The 21,941-nt window shown below is 35.9% G+C and overlaps 2 protein-coding genes across 3 annotated transcripts; one reads left to right on the top strand and one right to left on the bottom strand.

The window, feature by feature from the left end:
- Positions 1-208: 208 nt before the first annotated feature.
- CCDC152 (coiled-coil domain containing 152) lies at positions 209-13,565 on the top strand. The gene is made up of 9 exons (XM_053932046.1): positions 209-302; positions 2,225-2,341; positions 3,380-3,485; positions 8,152-8,220; positions 9,267-9,331; positions 10,887-10,989; positions 11,699-11,826; positions 12,741-12,827; positions 13,376-13,565. Exons 2-9 carry the CDS (start codon positions 2,255-2,257, stop codon positions 13,496-13,498), a joined length of 768 nt encoding a protein of 255 aa, XP_053788021.1. The 5' UTR covers positions 209-302; positions 2,225-2,254; the 3' UTR covers positions 13,499-13,565.
- SELENOP (selenoprotein P) lies at positions 13,558-21,163 on the bottom strand. 2 transcript variants are annotated; one of them, XM_053932044.1, is made up of 5 exons: positions 21,059-21,163; positions 19,374-19,577; positions 17,981-18,193; positions 16,255-16,372; positions 13,558-15,383 (listed from the first exon to the last, which is right to left on the bottom strand). In XM_053932044.1, exons 2-5 carry the CDS (start codon positions 19,562-19,564, stop codon positions 14,715-14,717), a joined length of 1,191 nt encoding a protein of 396 aa, XP_053788019.1. In that variant the 5' UTR covers positions 19,565-19,577; positions 21,059-21,163; the 3' UTR covers positions 13,558-14,714. The 2 variants fall into 2 exon arrangements, with proteins under 2 accessions (XP_053788019.1, XP_053788020.1); XM_053932045.1 differs by having other exon boundaries at positions 14,760-15,383.
- Positions 21,164-21,941: the final 778 nt, after the last annotated feature.

Raw genomic sequence — 21,941 nt, 5'->3', positions numbered from 1 at the left:
CTGTAAAAAAAATAGGTCCATAAAGTAAATTAACAGCTGTCTAATGAGGGCACACCCAACTTTTAAGGGGGAAGCCCATCGCACCTGAGGGGAAGCTGTAAACACGGGGCGAAGGGGGGGGGGGGTTGGCCGAGCCCACCCGTGGGGGGGGGGGGGGGGGGAGGGGCCCCTGCAGGGCCGGTAGTGGTACGCTCCGCCGGCGGCTGGGTTCCCCTCAGGTGCCTCAGGGGCAGCGGCGTAAGCGAGGATCGGGAGAGGACGGAAGACCTGACGTGCCTGCTGCTGAATAATTCCTACATTCAGTTAAGATCTGTCTCTCTGTCTCCCTCCCTCTCTCTCTTTGTGTATATATATATATATATATGTTTCACTGCCATCTGCAGCAAAAAATTGAAAACTTAACTTTTCAAAAGCAGTATCATCAGCTGCAATAGTTTCAAAAGTGGTCCTGGGAAAGCACAGATGGCAAGGGGTCAAAGAGGCATTAAAGGAAGGTGTCACTTTTGTAGCAGTTAAACCCATGATTTAAATCTTCAGTTTTCCCCCAGTGACATAAATATCATCGTTCAAAACATGAGTGGGAGTTTTAACAAAAAATGCCTTTTGAAGACATAATGTGTAAGAGTAATATGCACAAAAATAAGAGTGATGAGTTCTCCTTCTGGAAGAAAATACAACATTAATAATACAACATTAATTTACTGTTCCAGTTCAGCAGGAGTTTTGTACCCAGTGGTACTGTTGCCAAGTGCTGAGCACATCCTGTCTTCCGAGAAAACAAGTGATGCTGTAGAATAAGGAAACACACAAAGAAAACAGCTCAACACGGCAGCTCCGTGAATTCTGTCCTCTGTCAAAATGCAGAAAGTGGAACACAGTTTTGAAAGTATAATGAAAAAAGGGGCGATTGGCAAATATAAGATACTGCCCATGATAAGGATTGGAAAAGTCAAGGATTGACATTCATAGTGTACATTTAGATTATCAACTAACAGAATATTAGGATGGGTAATTGTTTCAAAAATTCGAGTGTCCTGAATACATATTTAAAAACCCAATTTGAGAAATCGTTGCATTGTAGTAACTTGCAAGTCATTAAGTTTACTAATCAATAAAAAAAAAAGAAAGAACCATTAAGTTAATTAAGAAGCATTAATTTTTTCCAAGTTTACTATATTCTGAAAACTTAATTTAAAAAACTGAACTTTGGCTTATGAATTAGTTTTAGTCTCACTGAAGAAGGAGTGGACAGAAGAAAAAAGTATTAAACACACAGAACCAATATCTTACTGCTTTGTTCACAGAAGTTATATACACATAAAAGCTTGTAAATATTGAATGACTGAGAAAATTACTCAGTTACGTAATTTTGGTTTCTGCTTAGTGTTGTGCATTTGCCTATTTCTGCCTAACTGTACTGCAAGTATTTCTGTCAGGAAACGCATTCAGTTTCTGGATAGTGAACACATTTTAACTTCTGGTTCATCTCCTGATTGCAAATTTTTTGTTATTTGTAAAAAGGCTGATCACACATGACCATGCAGAAGTGGTGATTTTGTTTGGACCACATGTTTACTAGTAGGTGTTAGAATTTTTGTCTCATGGAGCCTGATGTTGAGATATAGTTTGAATATTTTTAGAAGCATTCATGTTGTGTATTTCAGATCTATCTTGCAAATACACGTTGAAGATTCTGTAAGTAAAATTTATAAAAATAGGGGTTTTTCAGAAAAATAAAAATAATAATCTGAAACTATATGGGTGCCTTTCAAAATAATGTCTTTTTATTCTGCAGCAAGGTTTATGTCTTGCAGTGCCTATCACTGGTTTAACACTTGTTGTTTATAAGAAAATATGTAAGTACCTTTAAACCTGAGTAGCAAATATTAGAGCATTTACACAGGTAAAAGATGCTGAATTAATATGTGCCTGGTGCATTATTCTGTCTATGGAAGTAGATCCAGGTTAACTTTTTAATAGCAGCAAACTTTCCAAATTCAACCACAATATATCAGTTTGGCAAGTATTGTTCGGGCTTTCTGACATTCATTGTATTTCCTAGAAAAGCAAGATCTTAAATAGGCTGAAGTTTAGCTTCAACACAAAAATAGTTTTAATTTTAAAAAATAGTCTTCTTTGTTCTTCTTATATTTTTGCCTAAGAATTTACATGGTGTGAATGAGAAATATATTAATTTATAGATCTATTTTTTACATATATCTAGTGATCATTTCGTTATATGGTCCAGAAATAAATGAATCATAGTGATGAAGAAACTATGAAGAAAACCAGTTTAGTGAACCTTGATAAACTTCTATATGACTTCTCAGAGATAGAAAAGGTAAGTAAAGAAGGTAAAAAATGTTGAGACTGCCATCTATAATTATTGTGTGACACTTTCAAAATCTTTTTGAGTGAACATTTCTTTAAGTAAGTACAAGTTCTTTAACTTGTAATAACAACTTCATTTGGAAAGCTGTTTGAATGGACTGTATCCTGGAGACAGGAGTGGATTCTGTGAAATCTGAGAAGCCTTTGTTTCTGTGCTAGAATTTTAATCATCCAGAGGCCAAATTGGCTTCTCAGGAAGACTATGGAAGATGGTGTTGAAGAATAACTGTATTACACCACTTTCATAGAATCACAGAATCATTTGGGCTGAAAGGGGCCTTATAGACCACCTAGTTCCAGCCCCCTTGCTATAGGGAGGGACACCTCTAGCTAAAACAAATGGTCTAGTCCTGGGGTATCCTTTCAGAAGTTGTTCCTTGTTCTAGAAAAATGTCATGCCTTATCAGGAGCACAAATTCCTACATTCCATATGCATTGAGCTTCCTTTATGTTATGTGTGTGTTATTTCTTAAAAGATTGACCCTCTGAAGAAAATCAGTACTGTGTTTCTTTTTAGACTGATGTTGATCAGCTTTCTACTGATTTCCTTGTCAGCAAATCCATCCTAGATGTAGTATAAAAGGAGCACCTGAAATAAATTTAGCATTTCTCTTGGAATAAACTTATTATACCAGTTCCTATTCCCACATACTGTTCAAGTTGTTGCTCTGCAAGAGTGTTGACAGCCTCATATACAAAGCAGTAGAAAGAACCTTGCAGAGGATTGATCCAGACTCTTGGCTACAAAACTGAGAGGAAAATAGTCTATAACTCATTATATAAGTCAGCATTCTGAGTTCTACAGGGTAAACTTGGAGTGGCAAAGGGTCTCAACTCTAGTATCATTCTTCTCTATAAAGGAATATCCTGAGTGGGAAATATTACAGGCTTGTACTGCAGTATTGTGGAATTGTTAAAATTTTTATTCACTTAAAATTCAAAACTTAAAACATGTTAATATAATGTTTGTCCTTCTCCAATTTTCTAGAAAATAACAGAAATTAATGATGCAAATAACTTACTGATTCATCAGCTGGAAAAATGTAACAGATTGCTAACATTAAGTCAATCAAAGGAGGAATCAGTAAAAGAGGGTAAGTTATTTTATTAGAAATGTATGATTTTTGCATATATTCAAAAAGTTTTGAGAGATATTTCCATTATTTTCAGCCATAAAAAATAACATAGTAAGGATCCAAGACACTGTGGGAAAAGCAGTAATGCCTAATCTTGAATCATGTAATGAAATCCATGTCATAGTAAATATTAATATTCATATTAATTTTATGAGGATTCAGACTGCTAATAAAATGTCATTTACCATTTATAGATGGGAACTATAAGTCTGTAATCATAATCTAAAAGTTGTGAAACAAAGGAGGAATTGCAGGGAAAACTATAAAATTAAGATTTGTTTTATTCTAGAACTGTTTTCAGATGAGTATTTGAAATGAGAAACAATATCTAGTACTTAGCATGGATTTGTGGTTGCTTATTCTTCTGTAGTTTGAAAAGTAGCTGAGGTGCATCTTTTTGTAGAACTTTCATCTCTGGGAACTCAGCCCACTAAAAGTTTGGAAGCAAGGTAGGAATGAACTTCGTTTCACACAGGAGGGAGATTGCCAGTTGGGTTTTATTTCAATCTTCAGTGGGACTTGGATAATTTAGCATAATCAGAAATTGAGTGTTGAAATTGAGCTACTGAGTGAGTGAAGTTTGCTTATGATGATAATCTCTTCAGATATACCAAAAACTCATGGTACAAGATGACAGGGGAGATGGAGACCAGTAGCAGAACAAATTGGAAGCATTTTATGTAAACAATGGTTGATGTTAGTTGGCTGCTTTTCAGGAAAGAGATCTTGGTGTCCTCTAAACAGTTCTCTTAAAATATCAGTAGACAAAGAAGCAAACATGATTACAGAAGAAAAAGAGAAATAAGCTTTGTGACTCTGTAAGATCTGTGAGATTATGTCATGTTCATGTCCACATATCTCAGACAATAGCAGAACTAGAAAAGGTAACAGGGAAGGAGGCAAGGCTTGGTATTGCCAGGAAGGAGCAAGGTACAAGGAATCAGGAACCATTCATGTAACAAAAACCATGGATGTAGGGGCTTAACCATGCAAGGATCACTCCCACTGTGCCCATGCAAGGCTGGTCCAGCGAGGACTGCCATAGTCAGCCAAAAGTCTACATTACCAAACAAATCTGTACTGATGAGAGTGACTCAGGAGGCTGAGTCAGAATGGAGTTCAGAAATGGTAACAAAGGCCAGACATGGCCCAAGGATTTCTACTTGGTCCCAAGTGAAGAGGCAAGTCTGATATCAAGCCAGAAAATCACTCCCAGGGTCTAGTGTGTGGCTACCACGCAACTGCAGCATAGGCCAAGGGCAAAAGCCTCTGTTTACAAGCATGGGAAGAAGGGATTGCTAGTTCTGAATCTGCTGCCAGCCTTTCTTTAGAATGTACCATCTATAGTCATTCTAAGATGGCCTTGTGCCCAGCCGAACACCCAGAAGGTGCCTGTGGGAAAATGCACCTGGGGCTTTCACAGGTTTGGTCACAATTTTGGGACATCTGAGGGAAGACTTTGGTTGACTGGGAGCTTTTCAGCCAAGACAAAGAATCGAGCTGATATGACTCATAGCTGTAAAATTGTGAATGGCACAGAGAAAGTGATTACAGAATAGAATATTCATTATCTAATGTAGTAAAAAAATAGATGGAAATAAAACTTGTTTATTGATTTAAAGCTAACAAAGGAGTAACTTTTCCACACATTACAAAATAAAGTTAAATTGGTTCCACAGAAGCCTGTGCATAACAAAAGTATATATTAATGAAAAAAAAACTGGAAGAAAATCATGGAAAACAACAAATTTTTTTAAACACAAAGACACAATCTCTCATTGTCCTCCTTCATTGTGTATATGGGAACTTGAGAGGATGTACTAATGATAGCATTTATCTAGCTTTTTTTCATCTTTCCTGAATTGTCTTGTAGTGTGTATTGTGAATTGGCATAATGAACTGGATGGAACTTTGGCTTGAGTCAGAAACACTTGTTTCTCTATTAAGCACAAAAGTCAGACAGTGCAGGACAGTCCCTCAGAAACAGAAGAGGTTTCTTAATGGATGAAACCAGAAAGGAGTGGGTTTATATAAAACAACTTGTAAAAAAGGAAAGGAAAAGATGGACAAAAAGAAGAAATAATGGCTTTTATAGAGTGATATTGCCAGTTGTGGCTTGGAAAAAAAAATTCTCCTAGCCTTATGTCCCAAGCTGTTTCCCAGCACCCAACTCAGCCACAGCTTCTGAAGTATCTTTTGAAGGATTGGTCCAAAGGTGACAGAAGTTGCTTACAGCAGAGGAGCAGGAAGAAGGAGTGCTGTGGAAGGATAGGCTGTTGTTCCACCTACCCTGAAGGGTTTTTGGGTACAAGTGGTAGTGGGGTGAAGGAAGTGAAATTTTATCCTGACTGAAGAACACTTTGTTTTAAGAAACAACAACAACAAAAATAGCATTTCACACCCCAAGAAATTTCCAGCAATTGAGAACCTGAGGAGTCCTTGATATCCTTGTCAAAATCTTTCCTAGAACTGTTTAAGGTAAAAGAAGATTGGAAATTCTGAAAAAAAAAAAGACAAAGGAAGAAAGAAAATATCTAAAAATCAAGGGAGAGGGCAGTGAAACACTTATATCCTTGGAAGCAAGGATATATATCCAAGATAAGGTGGAAAAAGAAAATGCAGCTTGGCCTGTGTATACACTCTCTGAAAGGTCATAAATTAACTTTCTCTTGATACATTCTTTGCTGAACAAAGATGAGATTAAAAAAAAAACAGTTTTTGTTTTGTGTACACCATTGCAGATCCATTTTAGACAGATACAAGTCTGAAATCTTTGTTTTCTACTCCTTTCTATCGTTTCTATGGTGGCCAAATAGACTTGTGATGCTACAGTACTGAATTAAATTCTAATGTCGTTTTCTAAAAGAAAGCAAACTTAAGAACACTTAAGAAGGTTCTATTTAGCATCTTCAGGGTTGCGTATTTGTTTATTTAGCATTTCTAAGGTGTTAAAGGAAAAAGTGGTTGATATAATTGCCCTATAAAAAATCATTATAAATGTGGATGAACACTTACGCTCTTCAATCTTTCTGTATGTAGGCATTATACCTTACAGGGAATGAACTACACGGGATCCATAGCAGATGCTATGACAGTGATCCCCAAGGCTGCAAACATTAAGAAAAATTCTGCTTCTTTTCATTAATGTAGGCAAGCAGAACTTGTGTGTTCCCAGGATTTTTTTCCAGTCACAACTTTAGGTACATATGAGACTTGCCAAAATATATCCTTTAAAGAACATCTTGTAATAAAGATATGCAGATATTCTTTGGACTGTACAAAAGAGTGGCTTACATTTAAACAGTTGCGATTCCTTGTAAAGACTAGCTGCTGCTCTAGTGTTGACTCAGATGTCTTTCCAAATTGTGCATGAATTACAAGCATCTGAGTTAATTTCCATACATTTTCAAATGGGAGGAAATTTGTAGCAGAACTAGTTGGTACAGACGGGCATGCTGATTTCGTCATTCCGACTTTGAATAGGATTTTTCCACAGTTGCTTTTGATCCGGCACAGGAACTGAGGCAGGCAATGTTTCCGTGCTGCTCGTGCTCCCTCTACTGTTTTTTTTGGAAGCACGGAACGGGAGAAGGTGTCTGGCTAACGTACTCGGCTGCATTAAAAGCCGACTTGATGGAAGATCAGGCCAACAGTCAAAAAGCCTGAGTGGAAAACTGAACCTGTTAGCTGGGATCTCAGTTCATCTTTCTCACTCCATTATTTATAATGTAGTCTTTAGTGATATGATAGATAGTTTTCAAAAGGGCTTTAGTTTGATGAGTAACTGTTATTTAGCAAACTTTTATGTGTTGTGGGTATTAAAAGCCATTTAAGAAACGCAGTGGTACTCAGGAAAGAGAAAGGGAAGCTTTAAAAGTAATAACCTCAGTTGTAGAGCCTCTGCTGTTCTCAGTCTTTCACAGTTTTGTGACTCTACTGATAAATTTACAATGAACATAAGGCATAAAAGTCATGTTTAATGAAAACCTAATCCTATATTACAGAAAGTGTTTGAATATTAAAAATACAGTTAAAAATAAAATTATGAAATACAATTATGTAAACTAATAAAGCTTGCATGCATAATTCTGTTGTATAAAATGAGATAATGGAGCTATAGCACATATTCTGAATCTCTCAAAGTTTATGTTGAGCCACAAGATGAATGTCACATGAATCAAGAAATGGGTAAAAAAGGGGTGAGAGACTGCAGTGAGCGGATTCTCTTGGTCTTGTTAAAAAGGAAATTGTCAAAGAAATAATGTCAGGAAAGTAAGTCTCAGTTTCATTAAATACATCAAATTGCTGGAAGGCTGATATGGGAAACTTCTAGTATTGCCCAGAAAACAAAAATATGCTTGTTTTCTGACTAGAAACAAACATGTAATAGTTTTATGAAATTGTTTGTATTGCTTCATAAATTTGATTTTAATCAATCATCGAACTAAAAGCTAAAATTAAGCAGTAACCATGTAATAATAATCTGAGTTATTTCTATAGTCAATAAAATACTTAGAGTAACATTTAACCAAAATTATTATAAAATATTTGAGAAAATTTTGTAAACAAAATGTAAATTTGTGAAGCCACTATTCAAAAATACTGGATCTTTCATTTCTTTCAGAATGCAGTGCTCTACAGAATGTGATAAAGGGTCTGACACAAACCATTGAAAACCAGTGTAACGTGAAAGGTAGAGGCAGAAAATGCTATTTTATATATATGCCGTACTGTAATTTCAAATGAGCAGGCATTCAATTTTTTCATTTATATTTACTGATTTTTTGCAGACACAGAAACTTACTGGCAGGCAAAGAGAAACAAAAAAAAAAAAATTATCTAAAATCAATGTTGTGCAGTAATAAATGTCTATTGCTGTTATTGCCATAGTTTACTTAGTAACTGCCTCCAGGAGGTTATTTTAATCAATAGTTGAGTTTTAAATTAATTTTAGTGTAACAGAGGCAATTTCACAAAAGGTGAGAAAGTATCATTCAGCTGTTGGATTGTAGACTTTCAAGTGTTTATGCACAATTTTTATCACTTTGTTAAACCAGAGTGTCTTAATCCTTAGTATATAATGTTATTAAATGTTATTGCTGTTATCCACATATACTTGAAAACTACTAATTTTTACTTGAAAAAAAATATAAATATTCGCTATATCTTTCTACTACAGCTCAGCAGTACACCATGAAGTTAGTTTTATAACCATTATGCATTCAAGGCATTTTTGCATATATATATATTAATAAACTTCTAACATTGGAAGTATACGGATGTTTTTAATACTCAAATAGATAATAATAATTTTTAAAAATCTATTTTCTCTAAATTTTGTGTTTGCATACTGTTTTCTGGTTGCTGGGAAACTGGTACTTAAGAACTTGCATCTTCCAATTTGAAACTGTTGTAGCCATAATAATAGTTTTTATTTTCTGAGTCAAAGGACTTTGCATCTAGATTTTCTTGAATGCATCATTTATCAGAAAACTAAATTAAGTTCTAAGTAGTAATACCAAGTAAATATTATGATTAAACTTGAACTATGATTTTTCTTGTTAAAAAACGGAAACAGACAGTATGTAGTTCTGTAATGATGATTATAATGTCTACAAAAAAAGTTTCTCAAAGTTCAGCTGAATCAAAAAACGCAAGTAATTTCTTTATTCTGTTTTCATGCTAAGGAATTTGTCAAAATGTACTTTTTAATGTAACATATAGTTTTTGTTTATGTAGATGAAAATGATAGACTAAAGGGAACCATTCACATCTTGGAAGATAAATTAAAGACTTGTGAAGAGGTATGTCACAAATTATCATTCTTTAGGTAAAGGAATAATACTGCATCTGTATTATGCTTTTTGTATATCTTTTTGTTTAGGGTTTGCTATTGATACTCGTATTGGTGCCCTTCTGTTAAGTTTTTTCATGTGTAAAAAGAGAAGGGTTGTTCTCATGACAGTATCCATGTGAGAAGGTGTTAGAAGAACTAAGAGGTTAAAACTCCTTGGTGCTGAGAACTTTGGTGCTCAATCTAAGATGAACTTGGGTTTTTTTTAGCTGTATTTAGCTTTAAATTCAACTTCACCTTCATCATTCTAATCTCTTGCGCTGAAATAATTTTTCATGTGGAAATAGGGTTTTCACATTGAAGATGTCTGGTTGTGCTGACAGAGAATCAGGAGCAGTCTGAATTTTGTCCAGTTTATTCAGGAATAAATACTACAAAGATAATAGGTCTCTACATCTTGTCTGTACCTCATAATAAATTCCATATATGATCTCTCTAATTTTTATCTATGGCACTCATTTTTGCAAAAGAGGTAAAACCAGAAGCACTAGTCAGAGTTCTCTGTTTTCATAGCTCTCTGTGTGGAGATGCAGATCTGTTACCTGTTTAGGATCAGGAATCTCACTGCTGGTTTCCTTTGCCTGTGTTTGTGCTATGAGTTAATATTTGTACCAGTAGAGCTATTAGCTTGACTGTTTGAGTAAAAAAATGAGTAATGCCTTCTGAAGGATCTGATAAATTATTATTCCACCCATTAAACACATGTGTGAGCACGGCGGGACTTCCTGGTGTCATTCTGAAGGAGCCTGACTATGTCCCCATATACTGATCCCAAATCAGTGACTGCCTTGGTGAGTGCCTCCAGGCATTGCTCTAGTGAGTGGCGATCTTGTCAGAAAGCTGCAACAAGAGCTTTGGAGTCAGCACCTTGACAGTGGCAGCTACAGACAATTCCTTGAAAATTCTGGAGTAAATTTATAGTTATTGGAGTTATTAAGTTATTGGAGTAAATTTATAACTGGCATCTTCAAACTTTGAACGTCAGTACCAGCAGCATCACTACTGCTGGTATCACTGATGTGTCTATTGCTGCCAAGATGAAGTTCTGGAATCCTTGGTATAAGCAATACTAACAAAACTCACACTTGAATCATGCAATCCTTGACTCAAAAATCCACAAAGGTGAAACTGTATTTCCTTAACTAACTGCATCATTGTGTCAGATCCTGTTCTCGGGAAAGGAATATTACCTCTCCATTTGCCTGTTCTCCTAAGAAGTACAGTTTCTAATTTTGTATTAACGGATAGCTACAATACAATGAAATCTATTATGTTTTTCATCTGTGAACTTCAGCCAGACTGAAGTAAGAAGTAATTAGGCATTTAAATTTACAAGATTGAGGATAAAACAAGTACTGAATAATAGAGTACTGTATCTTTTTACATGATGGTCGTGCTTTGCAGAAGGCTAAGAGCACAGAAACTGCAAGATCTTTATAAAACATTTTATTAATGTTTCATAGGAGTATATATGAAACATATAAATGTTTCATACTCATTCACAGGAGTATAAAGATCAAATTGAGAAACTCATGACAGAAATTAAAAACAAAGAGGAAGACCACAAATCAGAAATAACACAGTTGAATTGTGATACAAGGAAAAAATGTAAGTTCTCTGAAGACTGAATGCTTTAGCAATGGGTAAAACATAATGTCACCATGCTACGTTTTTTCTAGGATAAGTAGGAGTTCCACTTAGTGGAAACACGTGAACACTATAAGTGGGCAGTGTTTAATGGAATTTTATCTTCGCTGAAGAGAACAGACAGTGGTAATGAAGCAATAGTACAGCAACACAGGATGAACAGAAATTCCCAGATAGTTAGAACAAATGCTGGGAATGTGGACATAAAAATCAGAAAGAATGAAATTTTGATATAAGTGTCAACTGGAACCTTGCTTTGAACTGTAAGCTAGATTGGTGTTCAAATCTTCTATCTGTATTCAGGAAAGGAGAACATTATTTTCACAAATAAATAATACTTCAATAAGGAAAGAACTGATTTCTATGTTCATTTGCTCCATTAGAGATATAACCTTAAAAAATAGGATTTTTTTGGTCCTCCATATAGGTGAAAACAAGGAAAGTTTTTGTAAATTATAAAATTATATGCTTTTAAAAAAAGACAGTATGTTACTATGATAGGACGGTGTGGTTTTCTTATAGTTTTGGTATGGTTTCTGCTTGAATTGTCTTCTAGTGAAATGTTGACCTGATGTCCAAGAAAGTTTTAATATTTGGAAAATTATGTTAATTTTTCATCTATTTAATTTCATCTATTATAATAATAATTTTGGTGTTACTGTGTTGCTAGTTGAAGTAAAAGAAATGGAGTATAGAGAAGAGAGAGAGAAAAAAGAACTGGAAATATCAGAGCTGACTAGACAGCTGAAAATTCAAAATGAAGAGAAGCAGAATGAAATAATTAAACTGCAGATAGAGGTATGCATTACAAAGCTAACTTAAAGATGAACTGGGCATTTGGTAAATTTCAAAGAGACTGTGTAGTGAAAAAATGTTAATTAGTATTTAACAAAGTAATATGATGGAATCTAGAAAAGTTAATTATTCATTGTCTTTATAAGGATCAGTGGCAGGTGCTCCCTTCCACAATGGTAACTGACTCCTGCTCAGGAGTCAAGTTCCACCTACTGTATAGGGAGACTGAAAATTGCTCTCTTCTTGTTCCAAATTAAATTATTTAGAAACAGTTTTAGATTTTGAGCTATTAAAAAAAAATCAGTAATATTTTCTGCTTAACTTTCTTGGTTTAAATTTCTGAATATGAGAATATATATTTTTTAAAATAAAATTCCAATAAAAAATTCTAATCCTGCAGAGATTTAAGACAGAGCATTCAACATGTGTTTCATTGCTCGGGTTTTAAAGCACTCTCATTACAGAAAGAATTAAGGAAATGCTTCAAACATTTCACACATCAAAAAAGAAATAAGTTGTGGAAGTGTTCAGGCTGACTTATCCTTGGAACATAAGAGATGAATGGTTCTGAAGGACTTTAGCACCTTCTCCTGTAGATATATGGCTGAGAAGCCTTCAATTTTATTCTTTTTTTCTGAAGCATCTTTTTTATCTACATTTTAGTTAATCATATTTGTATTACTTTTGCAAAACTTTGAGGCTTTTTTTTAAGAAATACAGCTTGTAACTGCATTCTTTTTAAAGTAAACAGAGGTAGCCTTCTTTTTCTGGACTTAGTAGAAAGGCTTACTGCTACTACCTTCAGGTAAAAAAATGCAACTAATAAAAAGTGAAAATTACCCTTAACATATTTAATACACCTTTTTTGTTTTTCCCCTGTTCATTCTTATAGTTTTGTCTTTGCCTGATTCTTTCAGTTCAATGCTAAATTGGCAAGAGCTCAGGATAAAACGACCAAGTCCTTTTCAGATGCTTCAGTCTTACCACAAAGTATCTATCGAAGGGTAGGTGCTTTCCTAGTCTGTAGCACACAGATACTGTTTCAGGGTGTTTGAAGCAGGAGTTCCCTGGGGTTTCTCTGTATGTTCTTTCCCACACACCCTCTATACAATTCAATTCATAGAATCAGAATAATTTAAGATAGAAAAGGCTTTTAAGATCATCAACTCCAATTGTCATGGCTCTTGACATATTGATACTACTGAGGACAAGCAACAACAAAAAGCCATATGTGAGGTGGTTTTACTACAGAATTGTTAACCTGGAAACTTAAACTAGAACCGACATCGGTGACACTGATATAATACTCTGCATATGATTTTGGGGTTCTTTTTTGTTTTGTTTTGGTTTGGTTTTTTTTTTTTTTGGTAGGCTTAAGACTTTTGGATGGCACAAAACCAGGATTCTCAGGAAATAGTTTTTGTAATTTTGTGATACAAAATACTCAGGAAAATATTCTTATTAAACTATATCTTACTCACAGTAGCAAAATGTATTGTTACATAATTTTATGTGATGTTTAAGAATGAAGCCTTTGCCTGCACTTTTACAGAAGCTGCAGCATCTCCAGGAAGAGAAAAACAAGGAAATTGAAATTCTCCGAAATACCATAAGAGACTTGGAGCAACGTCTTAATAGAGGCCAAGACCCGCCCTTCAAACGGAGGAGATTCTGAGTAAATTACTTTAAGTATTCAGTGTTCCAAATTCTGCATCTCAAAATAAAAACAAGATATGAAGAAAGTATGTTTTATTGAAAACACTCTTGTCAAACATTCCAAAGGCATGCATTCTGTGTATATTCAAAGCAACTCTCTTGCTAATCGGCATTCACAATAAAAAGATTCAGGTTTTGTAGGAGTAGTAATTTTCCTATTAAACCATCATTAATTATGGTGTATGCTTTCATAGCAGTTTTCTTTTCATTAATGTTCTCTTCTTCATCCAGAAATCCTTCAAACAATTGGATTTACTTCCATTCAGTTAATCAAACATTAGGAATGCTATCTAGGCTATAGACAGAGAAGTTATACAAGTTTAAGTGGTATATTGTGTTAATTGATACAGATTGTTAATTGATACAGACTTATCAAATTCAGCACTGTTATAAACAAAGATCAACATTACACCAAGATTAAACTTGTTTCATCCCACCCTCTTTTTGATTCTGACTCTCAGGTGTTAACATTACTTCTCACTTCAGGATGATCTAATTGATTTAGTAGGATTTTACATGCTGTAGCAGTATGTATTAATGGACCCTCTTACTGTATCTAAGAGCCACAAAGCTATTAGCTTTGTTGAGAAAGCTTTGTCAAAGTTAAGTATATCAATCTGTTACTTGAAAATAAAGCAGTTACTGTCTCTATATTTAATTTTTTATATGGAATTATTCTGTCACATTGCTCAGGAGTAAGTTTTGCTTGTACATGCTTTGTATCCCCAGGTTACAACTTTCAAATATATTGTCTTCTTAATAAAAACTTATTAAAATATCTTTCTTGGTTACCTTCTGTTCTTGATTGCAAAACATCAGACAGGAGCCCCTAGGTCATAGTTTATGCTCCTGTCCTCACAAATGCAAGCAGAATGTTAGAAGAGAAACAAGAAAGATAAATTAATCAAGAATGCAGACACCTTCCCAGTGGAACTGAAAAACAAACTAGGGGCCAACCAAATTCCTTTAAATCATTAAGCTTTTCAATGATGGAATTTGACAGGTATTCAATCATTCTAAAAGCTCTGCTCTAAAAATACACTTCTTTGCAATATAACCACACCTGTCAGCACGATTTTGAATTTGGGGCAATAAAAACACTTAATCTGTTCATTTTTCTGCTCCTGCAACTATATTAACTGAGTTAGTGTGACTCCCTTGTTTCTGGTAGGTGCTTAGTTTGTTTTTCAGGATCAGTTCCTCACCTTTTCCTGTCACGGTCAGGTGTCACTAGTTTCACTTGCTCCTGCTGGTGATGAATGTCAGGCAGCAGAGAGCAGACGGCACTGTCAAGACTCAGTGACATCCTCTGCTGCCAGCTGCCCGTGTCACCTGCAAGAGTTTGGTAGTCCTCCACGACACTGTCAGGTGACAGAATTCCCTAGCTCTTCAAACAGAAGGTGTCGACAATGACAGGATCAGCTACTAGAGGTAGAGTCTGATCCTGTCTGCCAATTTCAAGTTAACTCATTTTTACAGCTGCTTTTCCCTTTCTTTCGTAGTTTTTTATCTTGTGGAATTTCCACAATTTCTCCTGGAGGGGCAGTGTCTACGTCCTCCTGACTACCTATCTGATCGTGTCTGTGACGGCCAAAAAGCCTGTGGCGCCAGCCACTGTGAGGATGATGTCTCTCATTTTCAGCAGCAGCCTGGTGGTTCTTATGTTTGGGATCATGACTGCCCTTGTGATGGTGCTGGTGGTGGTGGTAGTGGCGGCGCTGGTGGTGTCCATGTCTGTGCAGGTTGGGATGGGAATGCTGACCTATATGCTTGGGTTCTATCTCTGATAGCTCTTCAACTGCTTTTTTAGTGATGTTTTCACATACACGATCAATATCAGGATCCTGCAAAACAGACACTTGCATTAAATACAGGGCACTAGATTCAATTAAATTAGTTGTAAAATATTAACTGACATTTTTGCAAAGCATGAAAGGCACTTTTAAGTTACTTATGTTATTTTGCTGAATGTACTAACATATCAAAAATAGCCTTGTGCTGTCACACCAATGTCAACTACATGGGGCTTTTTAGCAATTCCAGTAACTGCTAATAAGTATTCTTATCCTAGATCCTACATCTGACCTGTCTGTGGTCTACATTTAGCCAGAACACTGCACAATGGGATAAAAAATTATTATGTTCATTGAACTTCCATAAGTATGTACATTTCTTGATAATCCTTAAAAGTATCCTTGAAAATCCTTAAAATCCTTTCTGGTCTTGAATTATTCACTAAAGAAAGCTACCCTTCTTTTATAGCAGTAACAATAATTTGTCACCTTGAATTATCACTTTTTAAAAATAACTCTTGTAGACTGTGTTTAAATGCAAACTACAATGAATAGTAATGCAAACCAGCTTGAGTTTCATTCCTGGATTTAAAAAAAAAGTACATACTTACCCATCCCACAAAATTAGAGTAGTTAATTGCTCACTACCTCTACAGCTCTACAAACAGAATTACTCTCCAAGATTGCATTTACATTTCTGACAATTACTTGCATTTCTATCAAAGACAGGAATTCAGCTAATCAATCAGTCTATTCAAAATCAAATCTAATTCACTTAGAAAAATGCTTAAAAGCTATCTTCAAGATGCATGAAATGTGTAAATTTGAAATCTTATATTTCTGGATTAATCACACTGAAATAATTTTTTAAATACCAAAAAAATCTACTTTTCTATTATACACAGAATGAGACAGAAAATACCATGTAAGAGCAGTTTCCACACTTGTTTTCACAGTATGCAATCTTAATAGATTCTTCCACATACTGAAAATGCAGGAAGGAGTAGGGCATACCCAGATGATACACTAGACGGCCGCATCTAAGGAGAGAAAGAACTCTGTGGTTACAAATACCTACAACTAAATCTCTCTTCTTATGATATCTCACTTTACTTGCATCAATCCACCCACACTGTACAGTTCCACAGGGAGTGTTTCTGTTCCAGTTCATAGGCAAATCCAGTATCTTCCTTACAAATGCTTGCCTGCTCACCTGCACTGGCCAGGATGTGAAGCATGATTTCTGGTTGATGTGGTAGCTGCACTGCCAGAAACCTGTCCTTTAGTGACACTTAAGACTGGCAGAGGTGTGCTCATTACAGAGCCATTGGGATAATGAGAAGGGATCTTTGCAGAGTGGTTGCTGCATCCTTACCAAGTGTTTTTATGCAACCTGACAGGTATTTTGACTGGGATGGGCACTGTGGTGCACCTGCATTACTGATTTATTGTGCATGAGGGGATTGTTATGGTGCCTGCTTGCCCCATGTCTGCACTTGAGTGTTCTAATATGCACTTGACTACACAACTGATCTGCTCAAAGGAGCTGGAGAAAATGCAGAACCTGTACACAAGGGCAGCTTGTTCAGTGCCAACACACAGTCCCCTGGCCTTAGCTCCCCACATGTGTACTGTACGTTTAGGACCAGCAGCAGGCAAAGCTTTTGTGGCTAAGGCACAACAAGAACACAAACTCCTAGAACCATCATGGATCATGGCCAGGCTAGTGCTAAGCCAATTCATAATGTACACATACCCTGTGTGTCGACAGCACAGAAATGGTCAGCCTTTCAAATGCTCTGGACAAGGCCCATTTTTTCTGGGCCCTCTCCCAGAAAAAATACAGCACTGTTCTGTCTGTTGTATTACATCAGCCTTCCTTACTTGAGCATATTTGCTGCTGTAACATTCAAGATCATTCATTCCACTACTAGTTTCATCCCACAAACCTAATGTAGCTAATTCATTTAAATTCATCACATTACAGAAAAAGAGTAACTTTCTAATTCTGTATTAAGCTTATTTATGGTTTTGTATGAACTTGGAATGTTCATTACAGTAATATAAAGTAACAAGGATAGACATGTTTCAAGTGCAGGATTTTTCAAGTAATTACCATCACATCAAAATCAAAAAATTGGGATTTCAACTACAGTTCCTACTGGTGCTGCCAAAATATACTTCTGTCAGAATCCTGTATCAAAAAGCAATTTTCTTCTGAAGTTTTAAGTTTTACCTAAAGACTAATTTTTCCTTATATCTACATGGCATTTTCAATAACTCTCATCAAAAAAGTTCCCATGAGATAAAAGATTCTAATTTGACATGCATGGATTGTAATGAAGTTATCTGAAAGTAGAAACACCATAAAACCATGAACAAGTTACCAAATTTTACACTCACTTATGTTCATCTAAACCCATGGTAATTTTAAAGGAAAAAATATTTATTCCAAAATTACTTATGTAAATGCAGATTTTCATTTTGTAACTTTGTTTTTCCAGTAAATACTAGCACTTTACTTAGTTCAACTTAGAAGCTGAGCATGATGTCTTTGTTATTTGCACATCAATGAAATAACAGAGATTTGTAAATCATTACTCAAAATATATGCAAATATTTTTCCATGTTTGTCTGTAAGCACACACCTGTCATAGATGAGAAAGTCATCCTTGTTTCCATTTAAAGTAGTCCAGACATCCTCTTGCTGCTCATCTTGCTGGTAGACAGTAATGTAGTCTGAAACACGTTCTTTTAGTAGGTGAAATTCCCTCCGTGATTGAGCTCCCTGATGGTTGACAACCACATACGAGATGTTGACCAATCCTTCATTCTCTAACTTAACTCGCAGGTCCTCCAAACTAGAGGGAATGTAAAGAAGTAAGACCATAAATCATTAGAGAATAATGATATTTGACACAAAAATTAATACACTCTATCTTGCTTTTATTACAGCTGTGTAATGTGGAGTTTCTTCCCTTTCCTTTCTGTTTTTCCTATGGAATTGCTCTAGAAAACTTTTCTTTTTCAGTTACAGGAAATAGTCTAGAATGTGGAAGATTCTTTAATTTTTTTCTGAAACGTAAGAACCAAACTCAACTACCTTTAAAGCCAAACACAAAGCCCACTTTTAACTTTGATGGACCCACAGATTTAACACTACGTTTTTAAATCAAATTCTTAATAAACTTGCAAAGCCTATTATGATATGTAAATTGTGCAGCCTAGAGGGGCAAACTAAGGTCTTCTCACTGTGACTAAAATCCAAATCTAAAACTGGTACTATGAATTTTTAAGCCAAAATAATTTCACAGTTCCTAAATTAACCAAAGATAAAAGCTTTATGCAATTCCTGTTTGGCTCAGCTTGAAATTATTTTATTACTATTGTTACTGTCATGATAGCTAATTATTTGCAAGGAGTAAGTTCTAGAAAATAGAGCACCAATGTCCCAGGTCTTGGATGAAAACCAAACACTGATGACTTCCTTGAATGCTTCATCAATTTTTCAAAAGGACAGTATTTACCTTAACTTCTGGATTTTTAAAATATATGTAGGATCTCTGAACACAGGCTGAAAAGCCACATTAAAAGCACATGTTTTGGTTTATTTTTTCCCCTACAGGTCTTACATAAGAAAACAGTGATCACAGATCTCTCTATTTCAGGTGATCTAACCATGTTAAAGAATTGTGATATTTCTTGGCTTCACCATTTTTGCTACATTAATCATCTGTTGCTGTTTCTGTCAGGTGTTCCTGTGGTTTGGGTTTCATTAATGTCAAATTGATCATACAATTTATTATGTTATAAACCTAATTTGGAGAAGACAATCTGCCAGTCAAGAGTAGGTCAAGAGATAGAGAATCTTACCCACTGGCACAGAACTCTTCTGCTGATAGTGAGCCAGGTCATTGGGTCACACAAGCCAGCAGTGATGGTGGCATTTGGGGCAGCTAGAGTTCATGGAGTGCATCTGTGACAGGGCACATGTAGCAGTCTCGGCTGGATAACAAAAATCAGGATGAGATCCATGCTTACCTGGAAGCCTGCCGCAGGCACAATAATCAGCTAGCCTGGAGGAGAGCCACCACTGTCACCGAGCCTCTGGAGTTCCACATCGGGTCCTCCTCCCCAATATGCCATTCTGGGGGCTCCTGGCAGTTCTGGGTCTCTGTCCCTCCTACTGGGAGGAGACAGAGGGCCAGAACTAGCCCCAGACCTGCCCACATGGCTGGGCTTTACCTGAGAAGAGAAAAAATAAACAAAGTAAGGCCAATGCCTAAACAAAGTTCAGACTCTGAAATTCCCCTAAGAAAACAGAGCAGCGTATTGTCTCCATTCAGTAAAAAAAAAAAAAAAAAAAAAAAGAAACAAACCCCTGTAAGAATAAATTTGAGCTGCTCAATTTCTTTGGTTTTTCAGTAGAGTTCCTCTATAATAGAGGCAGGTGTTTTTTCTTTGTGGTGCTTGAAGTGGTTTGTGGTGCTTGTGGTGCTTTGTGGTTTTTTGTTACTGTGTTTGAACAGCTACAAAGTAAACATTCAGAATAACTGGAATTTTTTTAGTACTACTAATCTTTCTCTTTGTAATTTCTTTTTGACCATTTTTAACACTCCAGTGATTTTAAAGTGGCCTTCTTTCTTGTTTTTTGAAATAAATTGTGATAAACCTGTTTATGTCAGGAAGAATCTAGACCAGCTCACTCCAGATTACAGAGTAATTCCACTGTCTTAAAAGTACACACACCAACAGCGGATTTCACTACACAGTAAGTACTACAGAACATAGCAGAAAATAATAAAAAAGACTTCAAAATTTTTACTAGTCAGTCTGGAGTATCTGGATCCCATTAAGAAAAAGCTATGAAGAAGTCAGGTACAATAAACAATTTTGCAAAAACCAGAAATGAAAACTGAATTTCAGGATTCCTCAGATCTTATAAAATCTCGTATCCATACTTAATCCAGTTAATGTTTGTGAAAATCAAAGCATATAAGAAATTCTATAATTTAGATATATTCTATAATACCTTTTCATTTTATTCCATTAACATCTGAATTTTGGCTTAAACACACATTATCAAGAAACACTTAAAATTATAAACATATAAAATTATAAGGCTGCTCCCCAACTTGTCTTAGGTTGTGGAATTGTACAACTTCACCACTTACATCAAAGTCTGACAGTGACCACAAAATAGTTTGGAAAAAATAAATTCTGATAAATAATATGTGTTCCATCCATCTTGTCATAGCCTAAAGGATTAAAAATAATTGACCTTTTAAAACAGTAGTCATTTGTTGCTGCATTTGTGAGATCCAGCTGTCCCTGACAGTTCTTTCCCGATGTTCTAGATAAAGTACTTTGAAGACTAAACTGTGGTCCAGTGTACACCAACACAGCCTTTTTCCATTCTTTCCACACATCAGGAAAGCAACCTGCCTTTATATCCATTATGAGCACATGAGACTCTCATGACATTTTGATATCCTTCCTTGCCTTTACAGCAACCTTCTGCAGCACTGGCATGCAGCACCCAGCAACAGCTGTCCGCCCTATGAGCTGCAGGAGAGCCATGTCTTATAATTCTCTTCATATTTCAACTTTCAACTTAGTTTCCAATGGAAATTTCCACAGTCAGCCTTTTCAGCCAAAGAAACAAGCAAACACTCTGCCAAATCTTAAGTCATTAAGCTCTTTCACAGCAAACCCAGCACACTTACCTTTCCTCCTCCCCCTTCTTGGCAGCTCTGCCTGACTCCGCTGCAGAAGGAAACAGTGTGGGGAAAAGGGCTGTGGTATTTATATGGCTCTTGTTTATCTCAGTTTGCAGATACGGTTCAAAGTTCAGGGAGCTTTTTCTGAACGACCCTGCAAGCAAAGGAAACCCCTTGAGCAAAAAGTACTCAAAATATTTCTCCATTGACTAATCCCAAGTGGAAACCATTTATTCTGCATAATAGCGAAGCATTTTTACTATCATGACTTCAAATATCTTGTTATGCAGTTTGTCAGTCACCCCAGTCAGCTGGAAGTAGTGGTACAGTCAGAGGAGGGGGATGGGCCGAGGAGTTATTTTCTGAACACGGTGGTAACCACAGTGAGGGGGGGAAGGTACTTCTCTATTTACAAAAACGCTGAGCTAGCAGGATTTTTCTCGTGTGCCTTATCTGATATTTGCCTTACAGAATGTTGTGCTCCGTCTGAGGACATGTGCATACTTAACTCCTTTGGCCCAGCTGCTCTTGATTATATCACTCTGCTTTCAAAATTTTCTCTGTAGAACTTCCCAGTTCTTCAAATTTGTTGAAAGCTAGAGCCCAGAATTTCATATATTTGAATCAATGTAGCTGCATGAAAATCATGAAGCTCTAGCTACTGGCAGTAGGTACCTGAGCCTCTGTATTTCACTGTAGTATTTTCTTAACCCCAGGATCACCAAGGTATCTTGTGGACATCCAGGTTAAACTGTTTCCCTACTCTCTTTCCTTGGTAAGAGAATTGTTTATGCACGATGTTTTAGTTCAACAGCAGTTTGCTTTGCTTTGATTTCCTTCAATGTACATATTACATGTGTTTATGGGGAAATCAATGTTTAAAGACTTG

Source organism: Vidua chalybeata, chromosome Z (genome assembly GCF_026979565.1).
Source record: "Vidua chalybeata isolate OUT-0048 chromosome Z, bVidCha1 merged haplotype, whole genome shotgun sequence".
NCBI classification, from domain to species: domain Eukaryota; kingdom Metazoa; phylum Chordata; class Aves; order Passeriformes; family Viduidae; genus Vidua; species Vidua chalybeata.
The sequence above is the reverse complement of the archived record's forward strand: the minus strand, read 5'-3'. Positions and strand labels throughout refer to the sequence as shown.